The following is a 19,603-nucleotide window of genomic DNA, read 5'->3' as shown; positions in this document are numbered from 1 at the left end:
AGGGCTGCAGCACCTTTCAGGGTGCACGGGTAGAGGGATGTTCCTGCCACCACCCTGGCTTCACCCACTGAGCCCCGGTGCCTCCCCAAATTAGGATGGGCTTGGACAGGATGGGACGGTGGGATGGCCAAGCCCATCACCAAGGTGTCAGCAGGGAGCAAGACCTCAGTGGCTGAAGCCCCCCCAGCATGTCTCAGCTGCAGGGTGGGCTCCTGGAGGCGATGGGGTGGTGCAGGGCGCGGGCCACGCGCCAGAGAAGGGCTTGCCAGGGAAACTCAATCTCGTGGCACGAAACGTGCCTCTCACCGGCTCCCCTCCCGCGGCAGCGGCTCGAGAGCTTCCTACCCAGGTTAAGTCAACATTGCCACATCGCTGCCTCTGTCGAGGGGCTCACCCCCATCTCTGTGGGTGTTGTCAGGGCTGGAGAGCAGTCGCGGTAGCGCGGCTGGGCAAGGGGTCCCTGTGGCTCCGGCTCTGAGTGCAGCTTTTCAGGGTCCCTGTGAGTGGCATCTGCTGCACCCCTGGGGCTCAGCATCCCCCCACCATCACCATCCCCCAAGCTCTGGCCGCCCCTCAGAGGGGACTGGACCTGCTCAACAGGTCTGTGGGCACAATGGGGTCAAAGCACTGCAGCACCCCTACTTCTTGATGCTCAGGAGACCTCAGAGGAGCCACAGCACCTGTGTGGGCGCTGGGCCCAGCAGCAGCAGGAGCTGGGGAACACAGAGCTCAGCAGAGACCAGTTGCATCAGTGAAGCCCCAAAAAAGCTCATTTGTCAAATAAATGCTGCAGAGAAAACCCACCAAACTCTCACATCTCAGGTCTGAGCTGCAGCTCCAACAGACCCTGGCTGGGGAGGAAACCTCGGTGCAGGTTGCCTGGTACATTGGGCAAGCACCAGAGCTCGTATGAGAGTTGCCAGTACCCCCAAACCGCAGCCCCCAGGTCCCCAAAAGCCCTCTGTGCAATGCAGCTTTGTGCAGTGCCTCTGATACCCAAACCAGCATCAAGGCAAACTACCTGGATGGTTTACACAAGACAAAGTTTTCCACTACACCGGAGTTTCTCACCGCCCGGCGCTTCACACAGCAGCGGCAATTTTGCGGCTCTCAAGGGCATTCGCACACAAAAATGAGCCACGCCAGAGATGCAGGAGATTAGGAGGATTAAGGCTGCAGAGCTGGCACAGGAGAAGATGTAATACAAAAACCCTTCAGTAGGCAAAGGCATTTCACCCCTAAACCCAGCCTCCACTCACCTTCCCAAAGAGTTTCGGAGACAAGGGGGGCTCTGGGATCCACACAGCTCACGGCAGCGGGAAGCTGGAAGAGGAGTGACCCCGTCCCCTGCACCCCAGGGAACGTGTTGCCATGGATGTTGGGAAGGGGGTGCAAAAGCACAGAAAAAGAAAGTGTTTCTAGAGGTGGACACACAGAACTGCAATCAAACTCCTTATTTTGGGATCAGAGCCCCTGCGTGCTGCCCAGGGCAGGGAGGATGGGGATTTGGGTGCTGCCTGGCCAGGCAAGGCTGCCTCTGTGGCTCCAAATAAACCTTTGCACTGGGTAAATCCTTCTCCCTCCCCCCCTCAAAAAAAAATTAGGAAAAGGCTGATCTGCTCCTCAGTTTGGGGAGAGGCTCAGCAGGGACTTGTGGCCATGGTGGGAGTGTGGCAGCCACCCAGTACTGCCAGCCTGGCCAGCCCGCGGGGATGAGTGGGTACGAGGGGCATCGGATGAAGGGTTCTTACCAAGGAGGGTCTCACAAATTACTTGGAAGCAAAAGCTGAAGCTGTGCACACTGAAGACCGAGCTGCAACCTCAGTTATAGCCAAGACAGAGCCACCACACCTGATAACTGTTAAAGCCCAGAAACTTGGCACCAGCCGCCGCAGGGTCGGGCCAGCAGGCCCAGTTCAGGCTGGTTTGGGGTCAGCACGGGAAGGCTGCTGCTGTCAGGCTGCTCCAGCCTCATCCCATCACCACCCCCCCAGCAGACGGGGTATCAGACTCCTCACAGGGTTTCACCTTGTGGGAAGCTGGGTCCCGGCAGGACCCTCCCAGGACATGGCACCACCAGACGAGACTTCAGCACAGCCTGGGGCACCCATGGCCGTGTCCAATACACCTCTGCTTGCTGAGGCTATGAAACGTAAAAAGCTGCCAAGAACTCAGCTCTAAGCAGGGCATCAGCCACAGCTCCCAGGCTCCCATGACCAATCCACCACCAAGAAGCAGTGGGCAAAGCTGGGCAGCACACCCAGACCACCCCAGTGCCACAGAGCCACCCGGCTGCAGGCCAATGTGCTCCCCATGAGGAAATTGCCTCTTGCCCCCCAGTAGCAGCCGGGAGGACAATCCACACCAAACCAGGATGGAGAAAACCCTCCTACAAACACAGACACACACACTTGCCTTGCACTGTCGCTGTTGGGACCCCCGGAGCCTCCCAGCACTCTGGGCAGGCAAAGTTGGACCCTCACAGGAACGTCTCAGCAGCAGGAGGGCTCTGTGCTCTCTACGGGCACCCGGGACGAGCCGGCCCAGAGCAGAGACGATCTGACTTACGCAGGGGATCGGGATCAATAGGTCACAGTGTGCACTGACTTGCCCCCAGAATGAAAATCAGCAGAGGATTTGGGGCTGGTGGGGAAGCTACAATCAGGCCTTTAATCCTGCATGGGCACAAAATCCTGGGATAAAAAAGGACAGAGCTGGTCCTAATTGCTGACTGCCATGTGCTTGTGGATGTGTGAGCAAAACCTCTTAGGCTGTCGTGGGCCTGGGGGGGAGGCATTTCGTTGCCTTCTTGCTGCCTGTGTGCCTGAGCCCCCCCGGGAAGGGGGGGATCCCTCTGTGTCAGGGGAATGGCTGGCACTGCGGCTGCGGGGCTGGGGCAGGATGCACCTGCGTGGGGCCGGGATGCTGGGCACAGCAGTCCCGGCTGAAGCCAGACAGGCCCGGGAGGTGCGGGGACAAAGCAGCCGGTGCAGGGGGACTGGAGAGGAGGCAGCAGCCCCCTTGGCTGCCCCGCCGTGCCCGCACCCTGTGCCCATCACCCCTGGCCTCATCGGGGCTGGGGGAAACCCCCCCAGCTGCTCCCCGCTCTACCGCTCCCCCCTGACCCCGGGGGGGATGTCACGGCTGACCCTGCACATTTTGGGAGGGGTCCAACCCCACCGGAGCCCCTTTCGGGCAGGGCTGGAACTGGGAGCGCTGGGCTGCGCGAAATCCCTCCGGGGAGCGCCGGGGTGGGGTGTGCGGGGGCCGGGCCGGGGCGGGGGCGGGCAGGGGGCGGTGCAGCCCCGTCCCCGCCTCCCGGCGGGGCCCGGCCCGGCCCGGTGGCAGCGCAGAGGCTGCGGGCGGCGGCGGGGGAAGAGCAGGAGGAGCGCGGCGGGCGCCGTGCCGGGGACGCGATGCACTCGCTCTTCAGGAAACGCAACAAAGGGAAATACAGCCCCTCCGTGCAGAAGAAGAGGTGAGTGTCCTACCCCCGCCATCCCGGGGCTCCCATCCCGCAGCATCCCCTCCCGGCGACGGGGCTTGGCCGAGCCAGGGCACCCCCCGACGTGCGGGCACCCCCCCCGAGGTGTGGGGCAGCCCCCGAGGTGCGGGCAGCCCCCGAAGGGTGGGGCAGCCCCCGAGGTGTGTGTCAGCTCCTCTACGAGCAGGGTCCGCATCTCTTGCGCCGGGCTGGGGGCACGGAGATGGTTTTCCCCCCGTGCCCAGGGGCAGCTCCCGGGAGCAGGTACCTCACTCCCCGGGCTGGATTAGCTGCTGGGGCACAAAAAGCCCTCCCGTCCTCAGACTTCGCCACTTGTTGCGTCAGGACCGAGTATTCAGCTGACTGTCTCCTCCTCGGCTCTTTCTGATGCGGGGAGGGTGGGACACGTTTCAGTTGTAGTGATCATAAAATGGAAAGGAAAGGAAACGAAAAGCAGCGTGTTGAATGCGCCTGGTGAAGGGAAAGTGAAAAGGAAAAGATGTAAAAATCCGCCGCCCCCCCCCCCCCTCCCCAGACGGCTTGGCCCCTCTCAGGCTGTGCAACCCATTGCCGCAGGAGGGGGGCTGGAGAGCAGGCAGCCCCCAGCCCCTGCCTGCACCGGGCAGACTTTTCCAGAGGTGGATGTGGAATCCATTCAGAAGAGCATCCTGTGTTTCCCAGCAGAGCTGCGGGGGCTCTGGAGCATGGGGAGAGGGAAGGCTGGCGTAGATTTGAGGCCATGGTTTGTTTGTCCCTCTCCAGAGGCACCTGTGCCCTGGCTGGTGGGCTCGGAGCAGCCAGCTGGGTGGCTCCTCCTTTGGGATGGAAACTGGGGAGCTGGCACGGGGGCTGAGACCGGCCAGCCCAGAAAGCAGCGTGCGGTGCTGTGGCGTGTAGGAGGGGTGTTCCCCGGAATGGGGAGGGTGCTTGAGCTTTGGTATTTGCTGAGCTCCTGGAGACAGTCCCCCCTCCAACAGCCTGGCTGGCTCAGCAGGGCTGCCCAGGCTCCTGCTCCCAAAGCCTGGGGCATGCTTCACTGCCAGCTCCAGCCCTGGGAAGGGCTGGCAGAAGGAGACAGGGTGGCACAGAGTCCCTGAGACTCAGCGTGCACATCCCCAATGGCCCCAGCATTCCCACAGCCCAAGTGTGGTGCAAATACCTGACTGTGTTTCTGCTCTTGGGGGGGGTGTTATGGGAAGGCTTGAAATGAGAAACGCCATACCTGGGTTGGCAGCACAGGACTCAGAGCGTGGGGGAGGCAGGAGGTGACAGACTGGGAAGCCCCCTCCCCACCACAATCCCCATCCAGGGGCTGCAGCCCCACTGCTGCGATCAGAGCCCTACCAGCCCTGGCTACATCCGATGGTGGATGGGGCTCAGGAAGACAGTCTTCCTTCCACCGCCCTGCCCGCAAGCCCAGCTGGCTCTGGGCAGGTGCCAGAGCACCTCCAAGGCTACGGGCCAGCCTGAAATCTTTGACTTTTCTGGCTGGCTGGTGATGGCTGAGGAAGCAGCAGCGCAGGGCTGTCGCCTCGGGCCACCCTCCCTCCCTCCCTGCGTCCCAGCTGTCCGCACGCACCTCACCTCGGGGAGGGCTGTGCTCATTAGCCTCAATTTGTTAATTCCTGCGTTGGAGTTTACAAACATCTGTGAATCCGGGGAACACTCCCACCCGTGTGGAAACAGCCCCACCATCAAGATGGGGAAGCCGGTGCTGGACCGGTTCAACCACTTGCTGGAGGATTGCAAAGCATGGAGGAGCTCCTGCCACCCCAGCCCCTGCTCCAGGCGCTGCCAGGCTCCCAGCCGCCTCCCAGCCGCCTCCCACCCAGTTCTGCTGCTAGGAGAAAAAAAATAAAACCCCAACAACCACCAGAGAGAAGCTGCTAAAAAACCAAACCCCCCCACCCCCGCTGCAAACAAGGACACCGGAGGTTTCAACACCGGGTAGGGCCCAGCCCCGGCCTGCGCCCCAGCTAGGCCGCACACCCGGGACGCGGGGGCTGCCGGGGAGAGGAGGGCTCGTGGTGCCACCGGTGACTGAGCTGTCACAGCATGGTGGGGTCACAACCGAGCCCCGGCGTGGTGAGCGTGCTGGGCTGCTTCCTGCAAGCAGTGAGGAGCCAGGGCTAGGAGCTGGGCTGCTGTAGGTAGGGACTGCCCAGGAAGCGCTGTCCTAGAGCGGGTGGTACCCTGACAGGGAGCTGCTGGGAGTCTTGGTGGCTTCTTGAGCCTTGGGATGAGCAGTCCTGTGATGGAGGCATTGCCATGGGCACTCAAGCTCCCTGCAAGTCGGTGCAGCTTAAGCCAGGCGCTGTAACCTGTCTGCAGACAGCACCCCTCTGCTCCCCAGATGAAGGCAGGCAGCCACCCTTCCCCAACCCCAAACTGGCTCTTCAGCTTCCTATCTGAAATGCCTCAAAGCAGCATGTGAGGAGCTCCTATGGGCTGTGAGGAGCTCCCCTGCCTATCCCTGAGCTGCCCGCAGCCTGCCCAGGACCCAGGGCTCAGAGCTTGGAGTGGATGACAGGTTTCCTCACTCCATCCCCATGGCTGTGCTGGGGATGTAGCTCCTTGCAGGAGCCAAACCTCTCTCCAAACAAAGAAGGAGCCCATTGTGGCAACCACCACCATGTCCCAGGGCCAGCTGGACCCACACTAGTGGGGGGGAAGCTGTCCTGCTTTGAAGCTCTAACAGGGACACAGTGGGAAAAGAAACAGTGAGGGTTTGAAGATGACTTGGTGCTGGGTCCTCTGGCCTGCTCCAGCTCATCCATCCTGGGCACCATCACTGAGAGCTGGAGCTGTGCCACAGACTGGCTGGAGGGAAACTGTGGCAATACTCCATGCTGGGCACCCTGGACCATCCTCCTCCATCCAGCTTGTGACACCACGCACAGTACTGGTGGTTACTTCACCCCCAGCGTGCAGGTGATGTTCCTTGGCAGGTTTTATTTTTCTCATGCACAGATTAGCAGGACCAGGGTCCAGGACTCTCCTTGGGAATATCTGCTGCAGCTCTGACTGGGGCTTCTGGTCTCCCAGCTCAGCAGCCAGCCCTGTCCAACCCTGGGCACGTCAGTAGGTGTGTGGGCAACGCCCTGCCTTGCCTGGGGAACGTGGATGATGAGATGATGATGATGATGATAATGATGATGTTCCTTTTGTCTTGTGGACTTGGTTACTTTGTGCTCTGCTTGCTTCCCCCATCCCAGTAGCCCAGGGATTTAGCTGGGACTAGCCAGGACCACTGTGGTGCTGGCACATCCTAGAAGGGAAGGTGGAAGCATTGAATAGGGAGGTGGTGTGGGGGAAAACCATCACCCTCCTTCCCCATTACTGTCACCAAACGCTTGCCATGCTTAGGAAACAGGAGGTTTGTTTCTGTCTTAAAAAGTCCAGGCTTGAGAGGTAGAAAATGCAGCTCAGCCTTGAGCAGGTCCTGCTGAAACTCACCCTTCTGCCAGCAGCCACGACATTCATCCTCGGGTCCCTTGGTGAAAGCATCCATCCAGGAGCACTCCCAGCCCTGGAGACCCTTAGCGGTGCCAGGACAGCCAGTGCCCATCTCAGAATGGGGAGCTGGAACAGGAGCTGTGTGGGGGGCTCTGCCTGCAGGGCTGGCACCCATCTCTAGAGGCTGCCTGGCAGGGCTGGAGTCAGCACGAAGGCGCAGACGGCAGGTGAGTCAGGGAGCCGCTCTGTATTTAGAGCAGAGCGCGCCTCGCCATCGCCCGGCCTGGCTCCGCTCTCATTTCCATGCCCATTACAATAATGGATCACCAGGAGCGCGAGGGAAGCTGATAAATACCCCTGACATGAGCTGGCCTGGGCACCGCAGCGCTGCTGTCCAGCTCCGCCCTGACGTGGGCAGCGGGACACGCTGCTCCGAAGGTTGGAGCCAGATCTCAAGCTCTCCCAACCCTGAATTGCACTGGCCCTAACCCAGCCCTTTTTTCCTTCTGCTCTGCCACAGTTCTGCCCCAGTCTCACTGTAAGCAGCACAAGGGAATACAGGCTGGTTGATGAAGCTGGGGAGTTTTAAGGGCGTTTTACAGTTCTGTGTTGGGGCTTCCTGGAGGGTTTGAGCAGTTCAAGTCCCTCCTCAAGCCTGGTCTCCAGCAGCAGTGCTCACAGGGGTATGTTTGTTAGGAAACCTGTGTAAATGGAAATGAAATGGAGGTGGAATTGAGCGTAGCAGTAGGTGGTCCTGCCTGTTGCACATCTGTGCATCCCCGTGGTGGGGTGCAGTAAGCTGGACTGGGATTCGTGCTCAGAATCCATCCTCAACTGACTCACTTGTCCCTGGCTGAGCAGTCCCACCCATGGAGAAGCTCCTGGCGTGGGGAGGTTTCCCAGCAGGAGAGCAGGGACATGGCCAGCATCTCTGAGCTGGGGGAAGGAGAAGAGCAGAGCCATTAACCCTCCCAGCCAGTATCTGATTCAGGGGACGAGCTCCCAGCAGGAGCCTTCCTAGGGACTGTGGTCAGCTAGAGCAGTCTCCGGGATTGCTGTGTGAACATCCTCATGTTGGGGGGTCCCTGTCTCAAGGAGAGGCAGGTAACCAAAACCCTCAGAGAAACAACAAAACCGTAAGGAATTCCCCAGCCCCTTGGAACCAAAGCATCACCTCAGCTCCCAGTTGTGGTACGTGGGTGAAGCGAAGTCTGCCACAGAGCAGCCGCCTCCTCCCAGCTCCCCAGCTGGGAGAAACCTGAAAAACCCCTCCTGTTCCTCAGGGGAACGGTGCTGGATCCTTCTGGCCAGGCAGGTGATGCTCCAGCTGCTGGAGGCAGCCCTGAAGGAAGCAGGGCTTCTGCAGAGCACAGCTTTCACGGGTGATATCACTTTTTCCTTCATGATTAGAAAACACTACAGAGTTCTCCAGAAATGCCAAAGCCAGTTTTTTCCAGGCTTTTTTCTTCTCCCCCCCCCCCCCTTTATTTTCCAAACAAAGACTTATCTATTTCAGCTGGAAAGCTCTGTGCTTCCTTTCCCTCTGCTGAGCCTCACAAGGGCTGTGCCCTGGGCACCTCTGCTCCTGCCTCCACTCAGTCTTGCATGTGCTGGGGCTGCAGCCAAACCCTGCCCTCCTCCTTTCCTCTGCTCTGGCCTTTCCCCCCCCCCCTCCCCTTCCCTTGCCTGTTTTTTTGGCCCTGGCAGCCCTTTGCCTTACCCTGCCACAGCCCTGCTCCAAAGCCTGGATGCAACCACGGCTCTTCCCAACAGCTTCCCGAAAGAGCAGCCTCCTGGAAATCCCATCTGCACACCTTTCCCTGGGCCAGCTGAGGTTTCCTCACCACTTCACCCATCTCCTCGTGCTCCCTGTGCATCTTCATCCTCTCTCTGCAAGCAAAGAGCAGGGGGAAGCCAGCCTGCTCCAGCTCTCAGCGTGGAGATCTCAGCTGGGCTTCAGCTCTCCAGTCAATCCCTCCGGTGTCCTGCCTGACACCCAGGTGGATGCAGGGGTCACCCAGGTGGATGCAGGGGTCACGCTCAGCCTCATGTTCTGTGAACAGGGAGCCAGCTACAGAGGGGTCAGGCAGCTTGTCCTTGGGGCTGCTCTCTGGTCGGTAGTGTCCAGGTTGCTGGTTGAGTGGTGTGGGAGTGGTAAGTGTGCAGATACACAGATAGGAATGAGGGAGCTTAGAAGAGCCAGGGAGATCTCTCATCTTGATGTATTTATTTCTACACACTGCTTATTTCTGCATTTCAGCAGTGTAGGGGGGGAGGGAGCTGGAACCCACCCCAACCTCCCCGTTGACAGTTCATCATGGATGGGGTGTGGAGGGTGTTTTGAGATCCAGCTCCCATGGGAGTCTGTTGTTAGACCTCCCTGTACCAGAAGCTCAGCTGGTGACAGCCACCCACTCTGCCAGCAACTCTCACACCAGCCACAGAGCTGGAGAGAGCAAACAGCTCTCCCTGCATGTCAGGGGAGCCGAGGGGCAGAGCCGTGCCTGCATTGTACCCCAGCACATGCCAGGGGCGTTTTCCTGCCCCTGGTCACCCCAATACCACACAGCAGTGGTTTCTGGATTACAGAGCAAACCATCTTCTCCAACACAGGGAGCTCTAGCTCGGTAGTGGGGTGATTGATCAGAGCTTGTAGCTCAGACCAAGGGGGATGAGGGGCACATCCTTGCCCAGACATGTCTGAACCAGCCTGGTTGCTCCCACGGCAGCAGCGCATCCCCAGAGGATGCTCTGGCAAAGGCGGTACCCAAATAAGAGGGTGAGGGCTGAGGTGCTGCACTCTCCAGTTCCCAGCACCCAGGATCCGTTTCGCTGATGCAGAGTGAGCACAAAGGCTGGGGACAGGCTCCAGGCTCAGCTCTGCTAGACCAGATCAGCAGCAACAGCTTAAGGAGCCGTTGGTGAAATGCAGCGCTGCTGCAGAGCCCAAACAGTCCCTGGCTTGATTTTATTTCCCCCATAAAATTTAGAAGCTTCAATCAAAACCAGAACTGGAAAAGCCTCTTCTGCTTTTTGGGATGGTTTCTCCATCCATTCTATAGATCAACTGAAACCCTGAAGATTCATCCATGGACTTGCTAAAAGCCACCAAGACCAGAGTAGGGAACACAGCAACAAGCCCTGCCAGCTTTTCCTGTGCCCTGCTGCGTGCTGGTTCAGCTCCCAGCTATTGCAGCAAAGCATCCCAAGCTCCCACCTGGATAATTGGCCTCCCCTGCCTTCAAAGCTCAGGAGGCCTCCACTTCACCAGTGAGAGATGGGGAAGGCTCCTCCATGGTCGTAGGGTCTCTCAGGATGCAGGAGATGCCAGCTCTGAGTAACCATCATCTGAAGACACAGAAAGGCGTGCAGCATGTTTTAGTTGCCCAGCCTCAAAACACTTTCCCTCCACTGTTTCCAGCTGATGTTTTCCATGGATTAGGTAGATGTGGATGACCAGAATCCCCCAAGTGAGTTTTAAAGAGCTGCATCTACCACCGCTGCAGGATCCAGCCACCCGTATCCGTCTCCCAGTCACCCTGTTTTGATTACTGACCATAGTCAGTATATAGACCACCTCCAGTTTTCATTACTGGCCATAAACCAAGGCTCATCCTTGTGATTATTGCAACCAGCTGCAGGCCTCACGATGACCCCTTCGGTTACTGCTCTGCTTAGAAGAACCCCCTGGGTTCGTTTGTGCTGCTGCGAGGAGGCCGGTAGTCACAGCGATGCCTCTGCCCATCAGTCAGGAGGTGCCAGGCCAGCGGCAGCAGCGGTGGCAGGCACAGCCCACCAGCCATGCTGAGTGCCATCCTGATGATGCAGCTGCTATAAAAAGAAAGGAAAAAAAGAAATCTGTGTAAATCCTGCCCATGCCAGAGCTTCCCAGGGAAGTGGGAACTTTTGCAGAGCTGTCACAGAATCCCAGACTGGTCTGGGTTGGAAGGGACCCCAAGGATCACAGAGCTCCAACCCCCCTGCCACAGGCAGGGACACCAACCTCCAGGCCTGGAGCTACACAAGGTTGCCCAGGGCCCCATCCAACCTGGCCTTGAACACCCCCAGGGATGGGGCACCCACCCCCTCTCTGGGCAGCCTGTTCCAGCCCTTCACCACTCTCTCTCTGTAAAGAATTTCCCCCTAATATCTAGTTTAAACCTTCCCTCCTTCAGCTTTAATCCATCCCCTTGTCCTGCCAGATGCTCCGAGGCTCCTGCAGCCCGGGGTAGGGTTCAGGGTAGGGTTCAGGGTAGGAAAGGATGAACCCAGAGCTGGGCTTTGTTTTGCTCTGCTGCACTGAAAGCAATAGCCCATGTGGCAGGCAGGAACGTGTCCTGGAGCTCAGCGCCGGTGCCAGGAAGGAGGCTTGCCAGGCCTGAGCTGGCCAGGCTTTATTCCAGTCCCCTGACACCTGCTTGGAAAAGGCAGGGAGCTGCAAACATCCCTGTGGGGACTGTGTGCAGCCCCACGTGCCTGGGGAAGCCACGCAAAGCCCTGGAAGAGGACTGCCTTGGTCCACAGGCCATTTCCACTCCCAGCTTTTGGCCCAGCTCACAGTAGAAGATGGGGAGGACATACTTTGTGCTGGCCTGGAGAAGCTCACATGGTCATCCCCTGCCTCGTGATGGACCTGGGTGCTGCAGGGCCCCTCAGAGCTGGGCTGAGGTAGCTGGTGGATGAGGCTGGGGGACACAGGAGCCCTCTGCATCACCAGCAAGCACGGCTGGGATGCTGGTGCTCTGCCAGACAGCTCCGCTCTGCCCCCGCTACCACCTTCGCAGGAGACACAACTCATCTACCAGCAGCTGTAACAGCAATTAACACCTCAAGCACCGTATAAAGATTAATTCTACCACCACATAACGAGGTCATTAAGGCTCATTATCCCCACCGTATAGATGTTTGGCATTAGAGCTGGCTCAATGCCGCCTGGCAGAGCAGCGTGGCTGGGACACCAGCCCCAGCTCTGCCACCCACCTCCAGCGACCGGTGGGGTGCACCCCCTGCTTTCTGCCTCCGTCCCGCAGAGCTGCAGGCATGGCCTGGCACTCGGTCCCCTGGAGCCAGCCCCGGCACACTGCCACCTCTCCTTGCAGCCAGAGGGACAGCGAGGAGATGAAATGTTTAAAATAACCCCAGCAACGCGAAAGCTGCGTCACGGGCTGCTCGGCCTCTGCTCTAGCTCAGCCCTCGCTGCAGACGGGGCTGTGAATATTTGGGCTGGCCACGCACCCTGCCAGCCCGGCTGCGAACGGAGATGCTCGGTGAGGTCCAGGTCCTCTGCCCCCCCAGCACCGTGCAGGACCCCCCCCGCTCTCCCCATCCCCTGCAGAAAGCTCTTCTCTTCCTCGCCCCGAGACCGGGGGAGGCTCAGGCTCGCCTGTGCATAGCACTGCGCCCGTCTCCCCCCGTCCGGGGGACGCAGCGTCCCCACGCACCACCCCATCCTGGCAGAGCAGCCGGAGCACTTTTGGAAAGTGTTAGAAAGGCAGCAGTGAGTCACAGCTGGCCCCTGCCACCTCCCCGCCCCGGGGCACGGCACTCCAAGGGCAGCCCTGGCAGTGGGGCTGGGGCTGCGTTTGTGGGCTGACGGGTCTCTCTTTCTCTCCTCTCTCTCCCCCCAGCATCTCCAGCAAAGACCTGACCGAGCTGATCGAGCGCCTGCAGAAAAATGCCGACCAGGTGGAGAAAAACATCGTGGAGACCGACTCCCGAATGCAGAACGTAAGCAAGCCATGGCCTCACGTACATCGGCTCCAAGGAGGAGCCCTGTCCCCCATCATCCCCCCCCAGCCCCCTCCTCCACTCGCTGTGGCCTCTTCTCTCAGGGCACGTGTGTGCGGTCACCCTGCCCTGCAGCAGGCACAGGCTCCCCTGGGTCATGGGATGAAGGGGGGAGGGAGGTGTGTGGGGGGGTGGAATGTGTTGCAGGAGACACAACTCATCCACCAGCAGCTGTAACAGCAATTAACACTTCAAGTACCGTATAAAGATTAATTCTACCACCACATAACGAGGTCATTAAGGCTCATTATCCCCACCGTATAGGTGTTTGGCATTAGAATTGGCTCAATCCTGCATGGCAAAGCAGTGTGGCTGGGACACCAGCCCCAGCTTTGCCACCCACCTCGGCTCTACGAATAGGCAATGGGACCCAAAACTTCTTCTCTACCCAGGGCAAGGTAGAGTAGCACAGGGATGTGCATCCCTGGGCATCCATCCCAGCAGGTGGCTGGGGAGGAGGAGAAGGGGCCTGCACCATCCTCCTCTTCCCAAAGGGTAAGGTGCACCTCAAGGTGATGCAGCCCTTTCTGGGGGTTAACACAGGCCAGGGGAAAGCAGAATACATCCCTAGGAGGACATGAGGCAGCAGAGCTGGTGCCCAGGAGGACCTCAGCCCTCTTGGCTACCATTTCTTGTCCCCTGGTGACCCCTCCTGCCTGCTCTCTGCCCATCCAGGACTTGCACAAGATCAAGGCATGCCAGCTAGCGCAGTACAAGGATCTGACAGCTCAGAAACTCACCGAGTCGGACAAGCTCCTCTACGTGCTGGATGGGGATGCGGCGGTCGCCCGGCACATGAAGCACCCCCAGGGTGACATGATCACAGAAGAGTGAGTATTGGGGGGGAAACCCGTCCCCAGAGCCTTGCTGGGGGGAAGGGGGATGCACTGGGGACTCTGTTCAGCTCCTGCCTGCAGCTCAGGGAAGCACCATGGGTTCACCCACAGCCCAACTTGAATGCTGAGGCGCGTAGGCAGCTGCTCTCAGGCCGGGGTAGAGTGAAAGAAGCCACACACCAGCTGATGCCAGCTCTGCCCCAAGCGTGGCAGGGGGACACCTGCCCGGCTCCCCCTGAGCACTGGCCTGCATGGAGCTGGTGGGTGTGCTGAGCAGCTCCTGGCAGAGGGCAGGGGCACGGGGAACCTTTGCTCTCCTTCCCTAACCGATTGCACAACGCAGCCGCTGCCAGCCCGCCAGGCTGCGCTGGGCTGGCTGAGGTCCCCTAAGGACAGTCCCCGTCTCCATGGGGGAGCTGAAAGAGGCTCATCTACAGCTACCACTGCTAATGCTGGCCCGGGCCCACATCCTGCATCCCACCCTCATCTTTTCCTTCCCACAGCATCCGGCAGCTGAAGGAACGAGTGGCCAACTTACGCGCGAAACACGACCAGATCTACAGCTTCCCCCTGCAGCATATTGAGCCCCAGGTCAACTGGTCAACAGTGATTGAGGAGAAACAGGTACCAGTGGGGTCATTGGTGCCACCACCTGGCTGGCAGCACCAGCTGGGCAGGACCTTGTGCATCTCCCAGGAGAAACAGGCTCCTGGGAACCTTCTGGGCTTCTTTATACTGGGAACAGCAGCAGGAGGTGGGGTGTTGGGCAGCAGGAGAGGGTGCAGAGATGGTGGGACAAGGCCAGCTGCTGAGGCACCAGGAATCAGTGCCCCAAGCAGCACCGCCAGCTGCAGCCGGGCTAAGCGAGGAAACGCTCTGGAGGACTGGGGGGCTGTGGGGAGTGGGCCAGCCTGGCCTTTGGGGATGGGCTCCTAAGGCTCTGCCAGCCCATCGCCCTGCTGGGTGAGCTTGGGCAAACCTCTGCCCTTCTCCATCCGAGGACAGAGACCACAAGCCCTCTCCAGGCCACATGTTCCAACACCCTCCTCAGACTGCAAAAGCTTCTCCTGATATGTGGTCTGTGATCCCCCCATTCCAATTTAACCCCTGCTGCCCCTTGCCCCCTGCCATGCACCACGGTGCAGAGCCTGGCTCGGTTTCCTCCACAGCCTATGGGAAGGATGATGTTAGGTTAGAAAGCTACTCCCCAAGCTGAAGGAGCCTCAGCCTCTCCTCTTGGGTCCCTGCACTGGCATCTCCAGTCACTGGGCTCTGCTCCCTGACCCGTACTCTTTATTTTATCCCACTCCTTACCCTTTTCCAGCCAGAAAAGGGTTAAAACCCCCAAACTGCCCTTCCTATGGCTGATTTCATCCAGGTGCATGCCTCCAACACCAGAGCCCGTCCAAGCCCAGCTCCATGCCCATCTCTGAGAGGAGTTTTCAGCTCCTAGCCCCTGCATCTTGTCCCCCTGTTGCTAACTCCAACTCCTGTCCACTGCAGGACGCACTGAGCAGCAAGGGCTTCGGGACTGACTTGCCACTGGTCAACAGCCAAGTAGAAGAACACAACATCTTCCACAATGAGGTCATGGCCATCGGCCCACACATCACCAAGGAAGGCAACAAGGTCAGCTCCCCTGCCCCCTCCCTGCTGCCCCACAGGGTCAACTGTGTCCCAAGCCATTGATGAAGGTGAGAGCATCCCACCATTCAAGCTGCTACAGTCAGACCAGGTTGGGTGGGTGCCTAGATCCACACCTAACCTCAGACCTCAGCATGGTACTCCAACTCTAGCTTTACAACGAGGCAGATCCCATAAACCCCACATCCCCCTCCACCACCAAGCCCTCACCAGACCACCACTCTCCAGAGACTCACTCCTAACTCTCACCTTGCTCCTTCTCTGTACCAGGAATTCCAGGACTTCCAAGCCAAATACCAGAAGCTGCTGGTAAGAGCCCTTTGTGGTGCCAGAAACAGAGCCCTTCCTCAGGGGTCCTTTGCCAGGGTGTCCAGGCACCCTCGGGGGACCCGTGAAGAGGAGTTTTGGGCTGAGCTTTCCCTCTGACCCTTCCCAGGCCGGCTCCCAGCAGCGGCAGCAGGATCTGCATTCCCTGCAGGACTACATGCAGCGCTGCACCAACAAGCTCTACTGGCTGGATCAGCAGGCGAAGGACAGGACCCATTACGACTGGAGCGACCACAACCTCGACTACCCCAGCCGGCGCCGCCAGTATGAGGTCTGTGTGCAGCCTGGCCTCGTGCCAGCTGGCTGCTTTGCAGCAAGGGAGGTGGGCACGGAGCTGGGGAGCAAGCTGGGGGCTGGATGGGGACCCTTCGCTCGTGCCTCAGTTTCCCCCATTCCATCACGAAGCCCTACGTATGATAGCAAATGAATAGTAAGGTTAATCCTTCCCTCCTGCCAGAAATAAAGCAGAATGAGGAAGCTCTTGAGCTTCTCCTCTCCCTTATCTCAGCGTTTACTTGGCAAGAGTCACATCTTTAGCAACATCTGCAAGGGAAGGGAAAGAGAATGCTGCAGTGGGGAACCATCACTGTCCTGTGGAGCTGTTCAGGCCACTTCTGAGTAGCTCAGTCACAGGATGCAGCCAGGGTCCCCTCTCTTTGGTTGGGGCTCAGTACCTCACCTCTTTCCACCTAGAACTTCATCCATCGGAAGCTGGAGGAGAAGGAGGAGGCCATCAACAAACTGCACGCAGATGGAGACCAGCTGCTCGCCCAGAATCACCCTGGGAAGAATGCCATTGAGGTGAGCATCAGGGATGGGTTCCAGGTTCCCCCCCTGCCCTGGAGCTTAGGGGAACTCTCCCAGCTCTTCTTCAGCATGGGCCGTGGTGCCAACATGACTCCTGACTTTGCTTCCTGGGATGCCAAGGGGGAGAAAAGGTCTCCTTCACCTACAAGTGTGTAAACAGTATCAGAGGAGCTGAGATAAACCTAAGTAGCTCTTCCCATCTTCCTCATTCCTGTGGCGATTACCCTGTGCCTTCCTACAAAGGATAAATTACGGTGGCAAGTCCTGCCTTTGATGGAAGATGGACATAAGGCCACAGGATTTGCCACCTCCTTCCACCCATCCCCATGCTCCCATTGGAGCATCCCAGCTTTGCACTAGCTCTCCAGTATTCTCATCCCAGCTTTGACCTGAGAGCATCTGGGGTGGCTTCAGAGGCATCCAGGGAGTTTTCTCAAAACAAAAACAAGCACTTGCTGGTGGGCAGCCCAGGCTCAGCCCCAGCACGGGGTGTCCTGCCAACATCCACCTCCCACCCCTGTGTTGCAGGCTCACATTGAGGCGGTGCATGCCGACTGGAAGGAGTACCTCAACCTGCTGATCTGCGAGGAGAGCCACCTGAAATTCATGGAGGACTTCCACAAGGTACCAGAGCCCCAGGAGCAGCAAGGCACAGTTTGTTCAGCACAGCCCAAGGAGTGGGTGCTGGGCTGCAGGAGACCCTAGCAAACATACCAGCTCCTGCTGCTCTGAAAACAGGGTAGGAGAGATTCAGTCTTAGTCTGCAGGGCTCTTAAGGCTAGGAGGACCACTCTGAGCTGATAACACAAGTTAGAATTGCTCAAGCACCAAACACAGTCATTTCTTGGCCAAATTGCAGCCAGCCTCCACTCCAACACCGACATTACGGAGTCACAGTCCAGCACTGGTATCCTTGTCTGCAGAGGGACCTCACTCCCAAAACAAGGCATGGGGACACCTTGCATACTCCTCTCAGAAGCAGGACAGGTCTGAGTGGGGAGATTACACCTGCAGCAAGCAGAGTTCCCCCCCTCCTGCCCCAGGGAGCCCTGTGCTGAGCTCCCAGCTGAGCTCAGCAGACAGATGTCTGCTGGATAAATTGCATCTGACAGGCAGGGAGGCTGAGCTGGGGAGCAGGTCGGGCTGGATTCCTCTTCCACAGCCTGGGTGTGTTGAGGACCTGAGGAGTCTGTTGCCAAAGCTGATCCGTGGTGCCCAGCCCAGGCAGTGCCTTTTGTGGGTATCTGCTGGAGTGACTGCCCCAGGGGGTGGTTTGTGTGTGGAAGGGCTTGGGTCTGCCTGCTCCTTGGTGCTGGCCATGGAGACACCATGCACTGCTGTGATGCCATCCAAATGACACAAAACTGAGGGCGGAAAAGGTGCCATTTAACAACTCTGCAGGGAAGACAGTGGAATAAGCCAGCCTTGGCTGTCATTCCCCCAGCCCTGCTGTCCTGAGCATGGGAAACAGCAATTCTTCTGCTTTTCCATGTGGTTCTGGGTGTCCAGGTGACTATTACCTCCTGGTGGCTGTCCCTGCTCTAGTCAGTACAAGGACCAGGGTGCCGGGTTGGGTCTGCTCCGTGTTTCAGCTGGATTCTCTCTCACAAGGGATTTTACCTTTCTGCAGTTTCAGAAGGACACTAAGGATGCTCAGGAGCTCTTGAAGAAGGTGGATAGAGACTTGGACCAAAAATTCAGCCCGGAGTTCAAAGACAGATACCAGCTGGAGTCTCTCCTCCGGGAGCTGGATGTGAGTACTGGTGCAGGCAGGACCACAGGGGAGGCAGCAGCAGGAGACAGCGTCCCTGTGGTGCTGATGGAAGGATGTCCTTGCTGGTGCAGGCATCTAGCCCAGCTTTCTCCATGGAGGGCAGCAGGACCATGCTTCTGTCTCCCCTTGCCTGGCCTTCACCCCACTCTTCCTTCCCCTCTAGCTAGAGATCGCCTCTCCCATAGTAAGATAATTGCTCACTGGGCTGGTTTTTATTTGTTCTCTCATTGAGTTAGCGCTCGTTAAGGGCGGGAGCATAATTAGACGTGCTGCCAGAGGAGGTTGTGGAACTTGCTGTGCTGCTGAGAGCTGGGCTGTGAGATCTCCCACTTGGGAAGGGCTGTGCTGAGCCACTGGCTCAGGCCAAGCCCAAGCGTGCTGCAGCAGGCCCAGATGATGCACGCGTTGTGGGGCAGCCGATGGCTGTTCCTGAGAGCTCTCCCTCTCCTCCTGCGTGCTCCATCCCACCCAACGTTGTGGGATACCTGCCTGCACAGCTCAAAGCAGAGCACCCCCCAGAGAGACTCTTCATGCAGGGTTCCAGTTACTCACTGGGACCAGGACTATCCATAGACACACAGCCAGGAGCTCGTTCACCCCGTGTTTCCCTTACGGGTTTTGGTTGTTGCCCCATGCCAGGACCAGGAGAAGGCCTTGGACAAGTACGATGTGGTGGTGAAGTCCCTGCAGGAGCGCAGCCAGCACATCCTGCCGCTGCGGTACCGCCGCGAGATGCCCCTCCAGCCCGTCCCCGTGGAGGCCCTCTGCGAGTACGAGGGCGAGCAGGTAACAGCACCCCTGTCCTGCGGGCACCCCGGGGTGCTGCTGGGATCCGTCTCCTTGGGCAGGGGGAGCTGGGGATGGAAAAGGCACCAGGAGATGGAGCAGTTTTGACGTCTCCTGCCCTGGAGACAAGGCAATGGTGGCGCTTGCTCTGATGGAGGCAGGCTGTGGGCTCGGGAGGAGCAGCACAGGAAGGGTCTGGGGGAGACACTGGCTCTGCCAGCCCTGCAGACAGAGTGCTGATCGCACGCCCTGGGGGAGGTTGCGACAGCCCAGCTCCCTCACGCTCCCACACTCCCCACGCCGGGACAGCGGAGGTGTCCGGGCATGTTTCTGACCAAGCAGACTCATCGCTGCAGTCGCAGCAGCCACAGCAGCATCCCCAGTGGCACAGCACCGGCCTGTTGAGGAGGAGGCGAGCGGAGGGATGGCACAGCAGAGCCAGCAGGCGCTGCGGGAGCGCACAGGGCCTGGGAAGGCGCGAGCAGCTCCGGCTGACTCAGCTGCCTGCCTCTCCGAAGAGGGAAGCTGGAGCGGGGCAGTGGGAACGCCTTCTCCTCTCTGCCCTACTGGGAAGCTGCTCGCCATGGCTGTTGCCTCCTACCTGGAGGCGCTGGGAGGGAGGAGCAGGCCCACGAGGTTTTGGCAAGCTTGGCGAAGCGAGGGGAAGGATTGGGGTTTTAGGCCTTGCTTTAGGCCTGTCCT

At 59.1% G+C, this 19,603-nt stretch overlaps 1 protein-coding gene across 1 annotated transcript in view; it reads left to right on the top strand.

The window, feature by feature from the left end:
• The first annotated feature begins 3,413 nt into the window (after positions 1-3,413).
• The window catches only part of PPL (periplakin), a 28,189-nt gene continuing 11,999 nt past the window's right edge, over positions 3,414-19,603 (top strand). Inside the window, exons 1-11 of the mRNA XM_084270794.1 lie at positions 3,414-3,478; positions 12,568-12,667; positions 13,403-13,557; positions 14,067-14,187; positions 15,067-15,192; positions 15,478-15,516; positions 15,644-15,805; positions 16,228-16,335; positions 16,870-16,965; positions 17,972-18,094; positions 18,755-18,901. Of these exons, the coding sequence (XP_084126920.1) occupies positions 3,417-3,478; positions 12,568-12,667; positions 13,403-13,557; positions 14,067-14,187; positions 15,067-15,192; positions 15,478-15,516; positions 15,644-15,805; positions 16,228-16,335; positions 16,870-16,965; positions 17,972-18,094; positions 18,755-18,901 (1,239 nt within the window). The 5' untranslated portion in view covers positions 3,414-3,416. The remainder of the gene's footprint in view (positions 3,479-12,567; positions 12,668-13,402; positions 13,558-14,066; positions 14,188-15,066; positions 15,193-15,477; positions 15,517-15,643; positions 15,806-16,227; positions 16,336-16,869; positions 16,966-17,971; positions 18,095-18,754; positions 18,902-19,603) is intronic.

Source organism: Gallinula chloropus (assembly GCF_964237585.1).
Source record: "Gallinula chloropus genome assembly, chromosome: 15".
In the NCBI taxonomy this organism is placed as follows: domain Eukaryota; kingdom Metazoa; phylum Chordata; class Aves; order Gruiformes; family Rallidae; genus Gallinula; species Gallinula chloropus.
This window is presented reverse-complemented; position numbering and strand designations above follow the sequence as displayed.